The sequence below is a fragment of the Sinocyclocheilus grahami genome, unplaced genomic scaffold, assembly GCF_001515645.1.
Source record: "Sinocyclocheilus grahami isolate Dianchi unplaced genomic scaffold, SAMN03320097.WGS_v1.1 scaffold17.1, whole genome shotgun sequence".
NCBI lineage: Eukaryota > Metazoa > Chordata > Actinopteri > Cypriniformes > Cyprinidae > Sinocyclocheilus > Sinocyclocheilus grahami.
The window spans coordinates 6193344-6208389 of record NW_015505196.1 but is presented as its reverse complement, the minus strand read 5'-3'; the positions used below and the strand labels follow the sequence as shown (position 1 = coordinate 6208389).

Below are 15046 nucleotides of genomic sequence, written 5' to 3'. Positions count from 1 at the left end.
GGATGGTCCACGCCCCTGACCTTCGTCAGGTTCTATGACCTAGACATGCGAGCCAATCCTGGCTCTTCTGTTCTCTCGCCCTAGCTGTGCAGTCTTCCACACTAGGCAGAGACTTAGAAGTTTGGCGGCGTGGTCGCGTTCCCCTAGCGTTTCCGACGCAGCTCGAGTTCCTGAAGAGGAACGTCTCAGGTTACGTATGTAACCCTAGTTCTTCGAGGGAACGAGACGCTGCGTCGCGGTGCCATACTTCCGGCGTCCCTGCCAGCGCTTGCTTCATTCCTAGAAGCTGACGCTGGTCTCACCGCACGTGCTTTTATAGCTTCCTGGTCATTACGTCACCCGCCGTGACGTCTCGCCCATCTATTGGTCTGATTACACACGAGGTTCAGAGCCCGTCACGCTGAAGGGCGTTCCCCTAGCGTTTCCGACGCAGCGTCTCGTTCCCTCGAGGAACTAGGGTTACATACGTAACCTGAGACGATATATGGGATAAATAGCGATTAATAATAAAAAAAAGAACTTGCATTTCATGGCAAATTTTAATTAGTTGACAGCACTAATAAACACAATATATCACAGAAACTGATATATTACAACTCATTATAGTTTTCGGTAAATTAAAAATTAGTTAGTACATATATACATAAAACATTAAAACAGACATTTACCCCATATAAAATATTGACTAATAAAATCTAAAATATTTAAAACATCAGTTATTTTATACTGTTGAAATACAAAATAAATACAAAAAACTTCTAAAATTCTCTGTCATCTTGTGTTATATTAGATTAGGAGCCTCTTTTGTTTTGATCAAAAATGTAGCAAAGTCTTTGGCACTATCGAATATATGGCGCCCTGATTTCGTGGTTGAATATGAGCACATGGAAAACGCTGATGTAAAATCCGTCCTTTGAAAGTGCCCACAACGCATCTCAACTCAGTGATTACAGTAACCATGAAACTGGAGCATAATCACTTCACATTTGTATGTAAACACTGACACAAGCAAAGAAATCGAGCGAGAGGAAACGTGAGTGACAATGACAAAATCAAAACGAAAAGAGGGATGAAAACGAGAGACGAGAGACAGAGTGATACGTGAACAGAGAGGTGAAAGGGAGGGAAATAAATACAAGAGAAAGAGAATGTCAACACACTCTCACACCCCCTGTCACGAAAGGTTTTTCTACAAATGAGCAAGATCATCACAAGAAGTGCGTGAGATTGAGCTGTGACTGGGTGCGTGGGTAAGCACCACAGTATCAAACCATCAAAGCCATCTGTGTGTGTGAGGGCATATGGGGGAATGGGGAAAAAGATTTTCGAGTGGTTTTTATTGTGGTTAGGGAAGGTCCCAAGTGCCAAGAAAAGCACTATAATACCACTTTAAAACGGAGTACACAGGTAACCGCTCAGAGCGTACTAATAAGAACGGTGACAAAGTGCAGACGGAAAGATTATATTTAGATTATAAAATATATAAAAAAGCCATACTAACTGGGATAAATGCCATTTTAAGAAGAGGAGAAACCAGGTTTGTGTAGTAACTTGGAATCATGGGAATCTTTTGACTGAAAACAGTGTGGGTTGCGAACATTATGGATTTTTTTTCTGATCACAGATTGTGATGCAAGTGCTAAGATTGTGACAGATAGTACACTAGTGCATGCCATGTATGTGTGTGTGTTTCTATGTGACAGCCTCACCTCGTTTTTGAGTTCAGCGATCTGCTCTCTCAGTTGAGTTATATACTGTCTGGAGTCTGAGTGATTCAGCTGGCCTTGGATCAATCCTTCCTCTTTCTGCAGGCAACACATACATACTCTTAAAGGGGTCATATGATGCTTTTTTAAAGATCATTATTTTGTGTATTTGGTGAAACAGAATATGTTGACCTGCTTTGATGTTCAAAAAACACATTATTTTTCAAATACTGTACATTATTGTAGGTCCTCTATGCCCCGCCTCTCTCAAACGCTTCGTTTTCTACAAAGTCCCTCCTTTGACAAGCGCATTCTGCTCTGATTGGCCAGCTGACCCAGTGCATTGTGATTGGCCGAACACCGCAAGCCTTTCCACACTGAGCGCGATGCGAAAAAGCAAGGCACATCGCCGACGAACGGTGCTTTCACACCGAACACGAAACGATTGTTCGCCTTCTGCTAATTCACACCTGCACGCTAGGTGGCACCAACCAACAATGCATTTTTTCTCAGATATGTATCTCGTAAATGGATTTAACATCATCCGCTGCTCAATATACAGCATTAAATTAATATAAACAAGGTTCTTCACTAGAAACAAACTATCTATAATGCTTACAAGAATAGGCTATATCCTAAAATATCATTAGAAGTACAATTAGCATCAAGCTACACTTGAAAATGTTTTTTATTATTAATGTATTTGCTTACCTACTTTAAACCATCATCGAGTGCTTGTAATAACTTCCGATTGTGATCATAGTTGATTTTGATTAATAAGCAGACACACGCACTCTTTGTATGTTTAATAACTCTACACTGCTAATATTTGTCATAAACATCCTTTATTGCTATAAAAATACCATGAGCTGCATACAAAACACATACAGAAAATATATCGTCATAATCATGTCTATTTGCTTTCATATTTCATGTGTAGAAAAAGAGTGAACGCTCTCTGACTCATAACATTCACGCACGTGGAAGAAAACGGACGGTGCTCTACAGATCACATGATTCAGTGGACAATTAGTAGAAATGTTATTCTGTATAAAGAATATGTGAGAATAAATCTGTTCATACCAACGATAACAAGAACTCCGCATCCACTCTCTTATCCGGGATACTCTTCTTCTCCATTTGTTTTCAATGGTTTTCAGCTGCTCCGGTCACGTGATCCTAGCTCAAATCTTATTGGATGGCCCGTGTTTTCGCTTTGCGAAACTGAAAAGATTCGTCGGACTGGGGCGAAAAAAAAACATTAGCATTTTCGATGCGCGAATGTTCGCGGTCTATGTGGAAGCATCCATAGAAATCTATTGTTTTATTCCAGCGCGTCATCGCGTCCGATATTCGTTTTGCTTTTTCGTGCTAATATAATAGGGTAATATAACAATACAATGCTAATATAATGGTTGACAGAACTTTTATGAACTTGGTGAATAGATATGGATGATATTTCTCACCTGTATTTCTAGCTCGGCTATCTTTTGTCGGAGTTCAGCCATAGCGGCCATGCAGTCAGCTTCTCTTAGACGGACCGCCATCACCTCTTCTTTGCTCTGAAAGAAAGACCGCAAAATTACAAAAAAATTCTAAATTCTAATTCATGCATTAATCTATAAATGCTAATTCAGCTGAAGTCTTATTATGTCTATTTACTAGTGACGCACTGATATTAAAATCCTGGCTAATACTGGTAATAATTATTTCATGTCTAATGTCTGATAAAAGATAAATAACAGAAAATGTATACTGTTTTGTCTAAATAATAAAAAATAAAGCTATAAAAACTAAGATAAATTATTTTAAAAGCTACAAATGAATTTATCACAGCAATATAAAGTACAGTATGAAAAAAGGGATGTTTATTTTTTAATGGATAGGATTTTCTTATTAATTTATAAGTGTGTTTTTAGAGATTAAAGACTACACTGAAAAAAATATTTGTGAAAGTTTATTTTGAAGTAGAGAAAATGAAATCGTATTTTTTTACAGTGTTAAGTGTGGTAAGCAAAGCTAAACTAAATGTAAAAATAGAGGAAATGAGCATTTAATTAATTAAAAATAGAGGAAATGAGTACAATTAAATATTCAATATCAACCAATGACGATGAAAAACTGTCTCATGCTAGCCAATAAATAATATGGTATTGATATGACACATCCCATTTACTGTTTATCTCACTGAATATTCAGTTATCTGTTCTTCCTGTACTGTGTGGCTGTGAATGCACTGCACCTTGCAGTCAGACTCCGCCATCTTTCTCTTCATTTCGTTGAGCTGGCTTTGTAGTGTTTTGTTGTGAGAAAGAGCATTCTGCAGTCTCTCCTGCAGGCTGGCACTCTCTTGCTCATGTCTGACAACTAGTTTACAGTTGATCTGGTTCTTTGGAAAAAGAGAGAAAAGTTTGAGAAGTTTAAATGTGTATGTTTGGTTGTAAAACTTTATCCTACATTCTGAAAAATACAACAAGGGCATCATGATTTTTGCATTAAAATACGAGTTTTATGTACAAATAAACATGCATGCATGATTAGTTAGAGTGCACACTAATTTGTTACAAGAGAACTGTGGCTTCATTGCTATATTGTTATTTATTTTAATTTGAGTTAAATTATGTCTGAATTTATTATGTCTGTATAGGTCTTTCATTACGTTTTTAGTTTTATTTAATTTGAGTTATTTTAATACTTCAACAAACTAAATGGAAATGAAATAATATATATATTGAATTTATAAATGTGTGTATGGTTGTACATACACATATGTAGTTGTTTTTTTGGTGTTTGGCTTACTGTTATGTTAGAATCATTATTATACTCATACCTTTTGTTCTTTAATATTTTGAATTGTTTTTAGCTTTATTTTTTGTTTTATTTTTTGTTAAGTTTTGAAATGTTGTTGTATGCATTTGTCATTTTTATTTAATCTCTTTATTTTTAAAATGTGTATTGGTAGTATTTATAAAGTTTTAGCTTTTAGTTTTGGATCTGTTTTTAGTTGTTTTAATACTACAATTGATTGCTTCTGTTGTCCTCATTTGTAAGTCGCTTTGGATAAAAGCGTCTGATAAATGACTAAATAAATAAAAAAAAATAAAAAAATATTGTTATATGCTATGTGTATTGCTACATTCTGAATTCCATATACAGGCCAGGGTTAATCCTGTTAACTAAAACAAAAAATAAATAAATTACTCAACATAAAATAAGATTGAAATAAACATTTTTAAAAACCCTTAAAGGGATAGTTCATCCAAAAATGAAAATTCTGTCATTAAGTACTCACCCTCATGTTGTTCCAAACCGTAAGAACTTTGTTCATCTTCGGAACACAAATTTAGATATTTTTGATGAAATCCGAGAGCTCTCTGACCTTCCAATAGACAGCAATGTAATTAACACGATCAACGTCCAGAAACGTAGCAAGGACATCTGTAAAATAGTCCATGTGACATCAGGGGTTCAACCATGATTTTATGAAGCTACGAGAATACTTCTGTCAGGACCACTATCGTCAAAATGATAGATACTTAGCATAAAGTTTGGTTTGGCGGTATGGTTCTGTTCTGGGCAAAAAACCTCCCTGCCCATCCATGATACTGAATACAGCTTATATAGGAATTCGTAAGAAGAGCAGCAAGCCCCTTACCTGAGGAGACTAGCAGCGAAGGGGTGCTCTTTATAAGCAGCTAAGAAGAGCGTAATGTCGTATTCCTATAGGTAGATGTGATCAGCTGAGAATCAGCTGATGCAAGCTTGACTCACGTGACCTGCCAGAACTAACGCTAAAGCTTAATTTTTTGTGCGCAAAGAAAATAATAATAACAATTTATTCAGCAATTATTTTCTCTGAGTTACCATCCTCCTCCATTTTGGAGAGTACCCCAGAACGTAATCAACGTAATCAGTGTTGTTTACATTCAGCATGCGTGCGCTGTCTAATGAACGTAAACAACACTGATTACGTTGATTACGTTCTAGAGTACTCTCCAAAATGGAGGAAGATGGTAACTCAGAGAAAAGAACGGCTGAATAAATTATGTTATTATTATTATTCTCGTAGCTTCGTAAAATTACGGTTGAACCCCTGATGTCACATGGATTATTTTAACGATGTCCTTGCCACGTTTCTGTGCATTGATCGTGGTAATATCCTTGCTGTCTATGGGAGGGTCAGAGAGCTCTCAAGATTTCATATTTATTCAGCAATTATTTTCTCTGAGTTACCATCCTCCTCCATTTTGGAGAGTACCCCAGAACGTAATCAACGTAATCAGTGTTGTTTACGTTCATTAGACAACATTATTATTATTCTCGTAGCTTCGTAAAATTACGGTTGAACCCCTGATGTCACATGGATTATTTTAACGATGTCCTTGCCACGTTTCTGTGCATTGATCGTGGTAATATCCTTGCTGTCTATGGGAGGGTCAGAGAGCTCTCAAGATTTCATCAAAAATATCTTAAATTGTGTTCCGAAGATGAACGGAGGTCTTACGGGTTTGGAACGACATGAGGGTGAGTAATTAATGACAGAATTTTCATTTTTGGGTGAACTAACCCTTTAAACTTATTTTTCCACTAGTTAGCAAGTCAACATTTCTCAATTTGGTTTAAATCGAATTACTAAAATAACCAAAACTAAAATGAATAAATAAAACTGACATTGTAGTTCTAACCTGGCTTTCAAGCTGCAGGTTTTTAAGTTTGACCTCTTTGAGTTCAGCTTGACCCTGAGCCTCTCGCAGTCTCAAACTCATCAGTTTGTCCTGTAGCTCATTCATCGCATTCTTTTTAGGAGATTCTTTCCAGTGGCCTCCTCCTCCTCCACGAGACGTATGATGCTGTGATAGAAAATAAGATTTGATGTGGACCAGTAGAGGGTCCAACAAAGCATCTTGCCACAGAAAGGTATTTTATCGATCCATTTTTGCCTTCCAGAAATTCATACTTTTTTATGAATGCCAAAACAATTGAGTTAGGTAGGGTTGTACAGAGATTCTGCACCTGCCAGCAGTGGTTGAGATCAGTAACGGCCTCTTGCATCTCTCTGAAGGAGCGCAGAGTCTCCTGCTCTCTCAGTTTCACAAGCTTCAGCTCCTCCTGCAGCTGAGCTACATTGATTTCATCAGGCAGAGAGCTGTTCCTCTGTAACACACATACAATATTCCATTATGCACTACACTTCAGGATCATACAGTAAAAGCTTTGATAGAAAATAGTTTTCTATAATTAAAAATAAACAGTTTCACTTATCATTTGTATGTGCTCAAGCCGTATCATCACCACTGAGGCAAAAATGTAATTTCATACTTGAACATTTCTATTGAAGAGTCAAAGACGCACATGCACACACCTTTTCCAGATCGAGCACTTTGTCCTGCATTTCTTTCAGAGCACCGAGTAGTTCTGCCTCCTGTAAACGAGACCGTTCCAACTGAGTCTGCAGCCCACTCACAAACTCCTCTGTATACTGCAGACAGAGAGACAAAATGGATTGAAACACTGATGACTGCAGAGTAGGCTATAATGGCTGCCATTACATCACATTCACTCATTGCTAAACATAGTGTAACAGATATAAGGATTCTGCACAAACACACACAGGTTTCCATGTTGTTTATGTGGGCATTCCATTGGCGTAATGGTTTTTATACTGTACAAACTGTAATTTCAAGTCCCTTACCCTAACCCTACCCCTCTCACAAAACTTTCTGCTATTTTAGATTTTTAAAAAGCTTCACTTTGTATGATTTATAAGCTTGTTTCCTCATGGGGACAAAAAAAAAAAGTCCCCACAAGGTCAAAAATACTAGTATTACTATCCTTATGGGGACATTCCCCATAATGTAGGTAATACCAGGTACACACACACACACACACACACACACACACAAAATAAAGCTAAATTCTACAAAAAAGGCATTTCTTCACAGAATGCAGCAGTTTCTTGAACTAATAAAAATGTATACACAGTTTTTCAACAGATTTTTAACAATACACCTTTTATAACAGCTCTAATATGAGCTCCAACAACACAGAAAAGAGATCATCCTTTGGAGAAATCCTGAAAACCAATCTATTAATCAGAAGTTTTCTTTTGCCAACAAGAGCCAGGATCAGGATCAAGTCTTCCTACACTCTCAAACTCCTTATTTATTTGTCTATTTTAATATTTTGCTATACATTTAAGTAAAATGCATTTTATACTTAAAATCAATGACTATAAGTCAATAGTTTCATATTGTACAGGCTTCAATTGCAACATGGGAGGTTTAATGGGTTTAATAAAGTGTACTTCATTATCTTATAAAAGAGAGTAAGTATAGCTACAGTCTTATAACCTTTTGTAATGTGCATTTCACAGACGATTTGGTTAATTTATGGATTATATACCTCTTAAATGAAGTATTTAAGTCCTTATGGAGAAAATGGGACAAATTATTCTGAATCCAATGATGCTGGAGTAGTATGTGGTCCCTAATGTGATCTATTCTATATTTTGTGCTAATGTTGCTTGGTAACCATTAAGAGTCTATAGTTAGACTGATGAAATATATTACTTGGTGGAAGAATTTCTTATGATTTGAACATTGGTGTTACATTATTAATATCACTGTTTGCCACCATTCAGTTAAAGGTATAAGCCAGCCAAGGTGTTAGTGTCTAAAAACAGCCCTTAATATTACTGTAACACAGTAGGCCTCTAGACCCTTACGTCATAAAATAACAATTTCAGCCTCTTTCGCATTTCCAAAGATTTTTAAGATTATGTATGAAAAACAACAGTCATTTTGTAAGTGTCTACTCACAGCAACAGATGTGCATCTGGAAATTTATTTAGTTAATTTTAGCATGATCTATTACTGAAGCAGCAGTGTTGATGTGACTGTGCTTCTGCTGTGTTCTGTGTGCATATACTGTGGCCTACCAGAGGGGGCTGTGGCCTGCCCTGGAGACTTGTGTGAACACTAGTTCCCACGGACTTTTTACTTCTGTTTTTCTTACCTCCCTCCATGCTTTCCAGTCACTTCATCATACCCGTATTACTCAGATGTTTCAATCACAGAGACTCTCGCTCATTCTACCTCTGTGTACTTGAAAAGTCTTAACAGAAGGACTGGACTTTTAGCTAAAAACCAAACGCTTTCCTTTCCAGTTAGCAAAGCACAACAGAAATGAACCTTTCACAAGAGAAAACAAGCACTGCCAGAGATCCAGACTCTACTTTTGACATTTTACTAAACGATAACAATTGTAAATTAAAATTAAATCGTATAGGTCAGTATGCATATATCTGTGTATGCTAATAGAGGATGTGAAATGTAGACCACAAATAACATTTCAAATCAACCACAGCGAGCCCCTTTGCTCTGGGTAACGAAACCAGATTCAGCAGATTTAGGTCGAATAAGCAGCATAAACACTCCCTGTCGGATCTAAACTGGAGTGTTTTTTTTTTATTTTACAGAAAAAAAACAAGAATAAATGTAGAACTTTGTAAAACAATTCAATAACTGGTATAAAAGAAGTGACGTGTGAGTATTTCAATGACGAGCACATGCAGATTTTTGTGAAAGATAACTGAATGCTGCATTTTTGCATCTGAAACGTGTGCGCTTTTTGAGTGTGTGTGCACAGAAAACAGCACAAGTACCAAACTCTTTTGCCTCTTCTTGCACTTAAATGGTTTAAAATGAATTAAACTTGAATGCTTAAATTGGCAAGACTTAGAAACACATGCATCAGTTCACGATGGTTAAACTAATTCATGAATCACATGCATGCTGAACCGCGGGGCCTGGTCAGTACAGATCACAGATCAACTACGAGCCGTTGAACCCCTAGCTACAAGTAACACAAATATGGAATATAAGAAAAAACTGCTTACAAAAAGCTTAGCTGTTAGCTGCACATGGTACACTAATTCTGTTGACATCAGCACTGCTACGGTGGTCAATTCTGAGTTTAACACAGGAAAATGCATATGACCAGAGAGTGTTGCTCTGAGTGTCAGTGGTCGAACGCTCACGGGGTCACAGCTCACACTCAACATGACACACACCACACCCTGACATCTTCTCACACATGCCATTGACATCAAAACCAAAAAACCCCATTTGCTAGATATCGATGCTTTGACATCCATTCTTTTAACCTGTAAGGATGATGAAAGAATTTAAATTATAATGATGGGTTCAAACAGTCAACTTGGTACCAACAGTCATTTTCATAAATCTTACCAGAAAATAATCACTGACCTGTCAGTGACCCAGTTTAGGGTAATTCTGCCGTGTGAAAGCAGATCTTTTGACTAAGCACAGCCTGCAGACATGTGTACAGCAAACATAAAGATGGTTCAAAAAATAAAAACATGTTTATATGACATGTGACTTTGCTCAGTTTTCTGGTAAACTGCATCTCACATTGCAACTTTATAAGAGAGAATTTTTCCTCATAATCAACTGCTTAATTTTCAGTTAAATAATAATTTATTAGGAGGTACCCTTAAAAGGATGAAGTCGAGCTATAGTTGATTTTCAGCTAGAAATAAACTTTTTTGTTGTTTTTGGTCAAGGGATGCGATTGTTGTGTCTGTTTCACACAGCACACATAAGCAGTGATAAAGCATAACCGGGAGAACAGGCCAACTTTGCAGTGCTTTCACGCTGACAGTGTTTCAGAGCTTACTGGGTTACTACCTTGATTATTTCACTAAATAACAGCCATAAATTCTAAAATGGTTAATGTGAACTTAGGTAAACTGCCCAAATCATCTATATTCAATCAGACTTGCTGAACAGAAAGTGCTCTTTGTGTGTCTGTTGGGGTTTGTGCCACATGTTCCACAAGCAGTGGCAGACATCTTTTTCAAACGATGGGTGAGCAGTTAATGTAGTTCCATAAAAGGCTATATTATATATTAGCATTTTAGCAATATTTTCTGCTGAGGTCAGCTGAGTGCAGCAAAAATAGTCTCAGCACTGAAACCCAACTTCTAGCTATGCATCTGCTGTTACCTTGTGTTGCTGAAGTTCACGTATGGTGTCCTGCGCCTTCTCCAGACTCTCACTGGCTGTGTTACACTGCTGCCGAACCACAGCCAGTTCACGCTTAATAACATAGTTCTCCTCTGCCTCCTGGGCTCGTGTAACCTGACCCTGAGTGAAGAGAAATAGCGTACGTTTCTTCTTGGGAGATTTGTCTTTTAACTTGCGGTTAAGGGGAGATAAGTATGACATTCCAATCAAAGTGATGAGACGGGCTACATGCAATGATAAATCTGCTTCATAAAACCAAAGAAGAAATCTGATCAATTCAAGAATCAAAAGAATCCCACTGAAGTTTGGAATTTGATGAATTACATGATAAAATCTGAAAATGCCACCGGACCTAATACGGAACCCTGATGCACACCTATGCTTCCACATCCCACATGCAAGGCTAAACTGCCGGCAGAGAGTGTCAGGGTTAACTTTCATTTGGAGTACCTCTTAGACATTGTTACAGCCATACAGACAAATGAGCTGTCAAGGCAGTGATGAGAAACACAGAAAAACAAATAACCACTTTTCATGCAACAGGCCCATTCTCAGAATTTCGTGGAGGAGGCAGCGCAGGGGCAGGAAAAAGAGTGGATTATAGGAGGAATCAAGGAAGGTCAAAGAGAAGAAGCATATGATTGAGTAATGGGAGGAGGAAAGGCAGGAGGGATTAGTGAGCAGATGGCTTGACAGTACTGTACCTGAATCAACCTGTCTGCTAATGCAGCACTCTCCTACAACACCGCAAGAAAAGGAAGAATAAAGGAAAGAAAGGGACAGAGAGAAGAAAGACAAGGTTGAAAATATGGACAGAAAGAACAGGGGAAAAGAAAGGAAACAATGGATGAGCAAAAAGGTGTGGAAGACCACAGACACACGTGAAGAGAAGAAAAAGGGAACATTTTTAAAAGTTGGGTAGGAAAAAAATCAAGTGGTGATTAAAAAAGTATAAAACATATAAAAGTACAGAATGAGAGTGTGTTTGTGGTGAAAATTGTGGGGAAGTAATTTCAACAGAGGAAGGCAGATAAAAACAAAAGAGATGAGACTTCAAAAAAATTATAGGCAATATAGCTGAGCCTCTGAAAATTTACATGCTCAAAATTTGCATGACTCATATAATAAAGATATTTACACTGTTTACTCAAACACAAACTAATCAAGGTTTTCTATTTTAGGTTCATGCATATTGGTTTGAAGAAACCATCTCACTTTTTCCAGTGTCTCAATCCTCTGCTTCAGTAGTCTATTTTCTGTACGTAGTCTCTGTTAAAATGAAAGGGCAAGAAATATTTCACATTTATTTTTATTTAAAAAGCAAATGATTTAAAACAGAAAAGAAATTGAATATAAAGAAAATTATGTTTTTCATCTAATTTTTATATTAATTTATTTAAGCTTTATTTTAATTACCAAAAACGTTGAATACTTTAATATCTAAATGATGGAGAAAGACCTTTTATATGGAATATTTATTTATAAATCAAACCCAAATGGGGCATTTAATGACAGCAAAGGTACATACATATTTTTTATAGTAAAATGTTATCCTTAATGAAGCTCAAGAGAAATATCATTGGATAAAGCCATTTGGGTGCGTACAAACAAAATTTACATGTTAGTCACCAAACTATCTAAACCAAGTTTAGGTTTTAAGCAACATATGTGCCATTATATCTAAACACACATATACAGACCTTAATTTCAATCTGTTCCTCCATCTCTTTGTTCTTGATAGTGGTATATTCCTTTTCTAACCTGTGGATGAAAAGACAACAACTGAATTTAGAGAAGCACTAAACTTTCTTTTATTTATTGTGAATCTCCCTTTACTTTTTACTCACATATCACTAAATTTTCAGATCACTCACTTTTTCATTCTTTTGGGATTGTATTTGACTTGATAAGCCCGTAGGATCAGCTTATCCGGGCAGCTATCAAACTGATGCGGAATCACCTTCTGAAAGTGCTGTGGTGAAATTGTTAAACAAACATCAAGTGTTGCTGTTGTTTATATTGTTGCATGTATAACATATTGATGTACACAGCAGAGATGATTTTCCTCTAACCTGTGACATTCCCTCCATGTCTAGCTGTATGAGGTCTGTCTGGTTGTACTGCAATATCGCTATTCCAACTCGGAATATGATCTCCAAACCCTGAGAACACAACACACCGTATTCATACAATCACAGACTAACAACTACAACAAATGCTCACACCCTAGTATATTCATTTCTCTAATAAGTTCTTACAACCCCTAGATGCATTCACACCTTTGAGAAAAACTGAAAACCTGCATGCAACACATACAGTACACACAATTCTGCACTTGATAGTGCTTATATATTATGGTGGGGACTTTCCACTGACTTTACTCTTGCCATAATATCGACTTTAACCTTTCACTTTAGCCGCACACAAACCTTAATATTTTATTTTATTTTCATTATAGTACACTAAAATGTGTTCTTTGCACATTTAGGTTGATTAGGTCATAGTGCAACTATAAAAACAACCATTTGTCCTTTTGAGTTTTTCAGATGTTGCTGGGAACATTTGGGAACATTTGGTCCAAAGTATACAGTCAAGTCAGCAACACGCAAATACATACAAAATCTCTTGTATCCATACCTCATACATAAAGATGTCAAAGATACGTGTAGCTATTGGCAGGGGCAGGAAGGTGAGGAAGAGTGTAAGAAACCAGGACGAGGCATACATAGACGTATGGAAACTCTGAGAGCGGAAATGAACGTTCAGCTCCGGCAACTGCTCCTGATCACAGAGATAAAAACATGACACTAGCCAAAAAAAAAAAAAACCTATACTGTGAAAGACATTAGATAAAAATGCTTCTGAGAAGAAGCAAATGGATTGCCTATTGACTGTGTCTCAGCACTTTAAATCTGTTGCCTCCTTGTGGACAAACAAGGTATTACTCCAGGCATCTTGGCATGCAGTATGAAATATATACAAGAAACCATCTGTGTCTAATCATTGTTAAATTCACAACAATAAAAAAAATCACGTGTGCCTCTTAAGTCATATTTTGGCCCACATATCAGTGACAGTAAAGATATTTATAATGTTACAAAAAAAAAAGCGTACAAATTAATGCTCTTCTTACAAATTGATCACTGTTTATACAAAAATATTAAGCAGCACAACTGTTTTCAACATGTTCAACATATTAAATTAGTAAACACTTACTTTAAATTGTAATAATATTTCACAATATTACTGTTTTTTGATCAAATAAATGCAGTCTTAGTGAGCACAAGAGATTTCTTTCACAAAGAGAGTTCTTTCTCTTTACAACAGTACATTTTTCATAGTAAAGTCTATACACTCCACTATCAAACAGTCTATAATGCCTTTTTTCTTTGAATGCTCCTGCAACATTATATGCACATTTTTATTAGCCTGGATTCTATAAAGTATTCCTCCTTACCTGTAGCAAGTGTTCAAACTGGTAGATGCATAGACCCAGCTCAGCCATGCTGGGTTTAAACAACTCTCTAAGCCTGTACTCCTGCATTAGTCTGACAAACACACAGAAGGCCTCCTCCTCCGGCATCTACAAACACACAATGAATGATGAATTTGGAGTATGCAAAGTTTGGCTCACAGACATTTCTTTATCTTACTTTAGTTCATTATGATGAGCAAAACGCAGAAGCAAACCTGCATAAGTAGCAATCCTACGATGAATGCACTGCCCTGACAATAACCAACCTCACGATCCACAAGAGAATATGCCTGTGAGATCAAGAAACATCTATTAAAATTCTCTCTCTCTCTCTCTCTCTCTATATATATATACACATACACATCTATATATATATATACAGTATATACACACATACATACACATATACACACACACATCTATATATATATATATATATATATATATATATATATATATATATATATATATATAGAATATACACACACACATATCATATTTCATATATATTTCAACTACTAAATTTATTTTTAATTTTTTAAGTGGCATAGTCATTCATTCCCACAAGGAAATTGGCTTAAGAGAGAAATAATGTCCAAAATATGAACTCTAGGCTATTCATGTATAAATTAAGAAAGGTTTCTGTCAAAAGTAGGGGTAATATAAGGGGATGAATTGTCATATAAAGTATTATCTATATACAGTGGGGAAAAAAGTATTTAGTCAGCCACCAATTGTGCAAGTTCTCCCACTTAAAAAGATGAGAGAGGCCTGTAATTTTCATCATAGGTATACCTCAACTATGAGAGACAAAATGA

General features: G+C 36.5%; 1 protein-coding gene across 1 annotated transcript in view; it reads right to left on the bottom strand.

Annotated features, from left to right (window-relative positions):
- Positions 1-1345: 1345 nt before the first annotated feature.
- Positions 1346-15046, bottom strand: part of LOC107552426 (EVI5-like protein) — a 34675-nt gene continuing 20974 nt past the window's right edge. Inside the window, exons 7-21 of the mRNA XM_016234306.1 lie at positions 13391-13534; positions 12826-12915; positions 12628-12725; positions 12454-12514; positions 11969-12022; positions 11458-11490; positions 10733-10873; positions 7069-7185; positions 6720-6860; positions 6392-6556; positions 3949-4095; positions 3173-3268; positions 1702-1805; positions 1502-1574; positions 1346-1387 (exon numbers count right to left, since the gene is read on the bottom strand). Of these exons, the coding sequence (XP_016089792.1) occupies positions 1346-1387; positions 1502-1574; positions 1702-1805; positions 3173-3268; positions 3949-4095; positions 6392-6556; positions 6720-6860; positions 7069-7185; positions 10733-10873; positions 11458-11490; positions 11969-12022; positions 12454-12514; positions 12628-12725; positions 12826-12915; positions 13391-13534 (1506 nt within the window). The remainder of the gene's footprint in view (positions 1388-1501; positions 1575-1701; positions 1806-3172; positions 3269-3948; positions 4096-6391; positions 6557-6719; positions 6861-7068; positions 7186-10732; positions 10874-11457; positions 11491-11968; positions 12023-12453; positions 12515-12627; positions 12726-12825; positions 12916-13390; positions 13535-15046) is intronic.